General features: G+C 39.6%; 1 protein-coding gene across 1 annotated transcript in view; it reads right to left on the minus strand.

Moving 5' to 3' along the window:
• Positions 1-322: 322 nt before the first annotated feature.
• The window catches only part of CTH (cystathionine gamma-lyase), a 12793-nt gene continuing 10177 nt past the window's right edge, over positions 323-2938 (minus strand). The window contains exons 10-11 of the mRNA XM_010281517.1: positions 1686-1738; positions 323-482 (exon numbers count right to left, since the gene is read on the minus strand). Coding sequence (XP_010279819.1) covers positions 323-482; positions 1686-1738 — 213 coding nt within the window. The remainder of the gene's footprint in view (positions 483-1685; positions 1739-2938) is intronic.

Genomic DNA, 2938 nt, shown 5'->3' on the forward strand with positions numbered 1-2938 from the left:
ATGACAAATCTGAAGCACACACAAAGCACTCTGATGCCTGAGTCTCCCCTCAGCCTGATTTCAGCGGCTGTCCCCATCATGCGGGTGTCAGGGACACCCCGGCTGCTGTGTGTGAATCCGCGTCAATTCAAATCGTGACAGGCAAGGACTGTAAACCTTGTTGCAAAGAGAAACCTAACAATGAAAGCTTTAAAACCGTACACACACTCTGCAAGGTACGCTTGTGAGTAGTTTAGAAATTAAGCAAGGGAATAATTACCAGCAGACAGCTTAGTGAGCAAGGCAGGAGACTAGAGGGGCAGTTATTTTCAGAGTGACAGCACTAAGGTAACAACCCACTTACCGCAGCTTTCAGAGCTTGGTCTAGGTCTTCCAGTAAATCTTCTTCATCTTCCAAACCAACTGACAGGCGAACTAATGTATCACTGATTCCAAGAGCTTCTCTATCTTCTTTAGGCACCGAAGAGTGAGTCATGATGGCCCTGGAGGAAAAAAATAGCCTTTTTTCTAAGAACTGCTTACTTTTATCAGTAAAGACCAAATGAGTTAGCTTCCTGCCAGCATCCCCTCAAATTCCATAAAGACTTTACACCTTTTGTGTACCACCTGCTGGTTAACCCACAAGACAGAAAGAGATCCTAACATCAGTTACTGTAAATTATGCAAACTGCAGAGAAGTCAGTGACTTGTATCTCCCAGTGTTTCAATACAGTATTTCGAAGCTACAAATTATGAATAAAAAGTGGATACTTAATCTGGCAATTAAAAAGGAGGGGGAAAAAAAAAATCCTATTCTTCCTTCCAGATTTTTTTTTTTTCTTCTGAAAAATAGTATCTAAAAGCTCTACTTTAAGCGTGTGGAGAAACAGCTATAGTATACAATCTCTAGTTAAAAAAAAAATCTGGAGATTTTATAACTTGTTTTCTCAGATCACTTGTCAAACTGTACCACTTACATTGAAGAGTTTGTTCTCTCCAGCTATGAAGGATATAGGTGAGAAGCTATTTCCCCCATACGCTCAGTCACTGACATCTGCCGGTTAGCAATTACCTTTCAGCTGCTTGAGTATTTTAAGATCTGCTGTTATTCTAAAACGAGCAACTGAAATGATTTAGCATGTAAGTTTAGCCATAACTTTTCAAGTATCGTTTTGAAAAGCAAATTGGATTTAAGTAAAATAATCTAATTGCATAAAAATACTATTTTTAGCCTTTCAACCTAGAGAGGGGCACCTAGTATTACTAAAATCCCCACAGAATTTACCTGATATGGAGACAGATGAAGTTCGGTGTAGCGTACTGAACATGCCCTCTTGTGTAAGCAGGCAGAATGGCAGACCTCTTTCCTCAACAGTGTGGCCAAATCTGCTCAATGCTACTTATTCGAACACGTGCTGATTTCTTGGATTTGTTATTGTAGCAACAAATTGCAGCTGAGTGTCACAATTAAAACAAGGAAGCGTGGAAATTCTTTCCTCACTGCGTTCTTACATTCAGAGAGGCCACACTCACTTCTGGAGTAGCCACTGGTTTTTGTTCTGTACAACACACTACCCTTGAATCTCAATTACATGCAAAACATCTTAGCTTTGTGTACTAGAAAATTTTAGAACTCCCAGCAAAATAGAGCAGAAACTTTGTTACTCTGCAGCTTTTTTAGACTTTTAAGATGAAGCACGACTTACGGATGCTCCGCTAGGCTTTCATATCCTCCCAGACTCTCAGCCAGTGCAAAAACCTAGAGGAAAAATTAAACAAAGTTAACATAAAAAGTGTAAGTTTATGAATGCTTAGAAAGAGACAGGTAATGAAAAAGGAATGGTTTAGCAGTGGGGTTTTTTTTTCTTCCTAAGTTGTCTACAATAACTTTTATATTATGAAAGGTATTCACTGTAATTAGAGGGGAAAAAAGTGTACATTCAGCAGGTAAAAGCTATTACGATTTACAGTAGACTTGCCCTAAAAAGGCTCTAAAGAGACACTAATGCAAAACCGAAATACGTCAGGAGTAGTTTCTATAATGCAATGCATGGGCAGCGATGGAGGAAGAGCAGAAAGGAAAATGCACAACACAAGGGAGCAGGTTCTGCCTGGGCACGACCAGAGTTTTCATTCTGTGCAGAGGCAGGATAGAGCAGCCTGCCCGAACAAAATAAGAGTCAGATCTCAAAAATTTCAGTGAAGGTTGAAGTGATTCTATCCTATCCTTACATACGCTTCTTTCAGCATCACTCATCAATGTTCACGTTCAACATCTATGCTTTTCAGGCTGACAAATAGCAGACTTGATGGGGAAAAAACCCAAACATTTAAGATTCTTCCCATAAGACTGAAGAGATTTTTTCACTCACTGTCTGGGTCTGATGGTTAGTTTAACAGTTAGAAAATCAGCCTAAATTTCTCAGTGCCTAACAGGACTAGTGTTTGTGAAATGCTTACTGTATATTAAGGGGGTTTTTAGCACTGATCTTTGAATTACGAACATATATTCCTGGATGACAAAATCTCTAGAGATCCAGCTGCACTCAAACACGGATTCACAGTTTGTCAGCTGTGAATGCATTTACTGCCTTCAACATTGCTCTGCAGCCCCATTTGCTCATATTGACTTTTTTCCTTTAAAAAACCCCCACACCAAGCAACTGAACTTATCAACCAGAGAATCCTCTTCTCAGCGTGGTTTAAGGAAATGGCTTTACTTTTGTACCAACCTGGTGACAAACTGATGGGTATCCAACTCAAAGGGCTGAAGTGAATATACTCATAAGGGACTACTTCTGCAACATACTCCCTGATGCTTTTTGTCAAAGCTGGTAGATCTCCTGTGCCAGGATTAAATGCTCTCTCTCATGTAAAGGGTATTTTGTGGGAAAATCATATTTTTAGTAAATTTATTTTCAGTTGATGACATTAGCTGGCAAGTAAGAAAGATCGGAAG

The sequence above is a fragment of the Phaethon lepturus genome, unplaced genomic scaffold (assembly GCF_000687285.1).
Source record: "Phaethon lepturus isolate BGI_N335 unplaced genomic scaffold, ASM68728v1 scaffold18252, whole genome shotgun sequence".
Lineage (NCBI taxonomy): Eukaryota > Metazoa > Chordata > Aves > Phaethontiformes > Phaethontidae > Phaethon > Phaethon lepturus.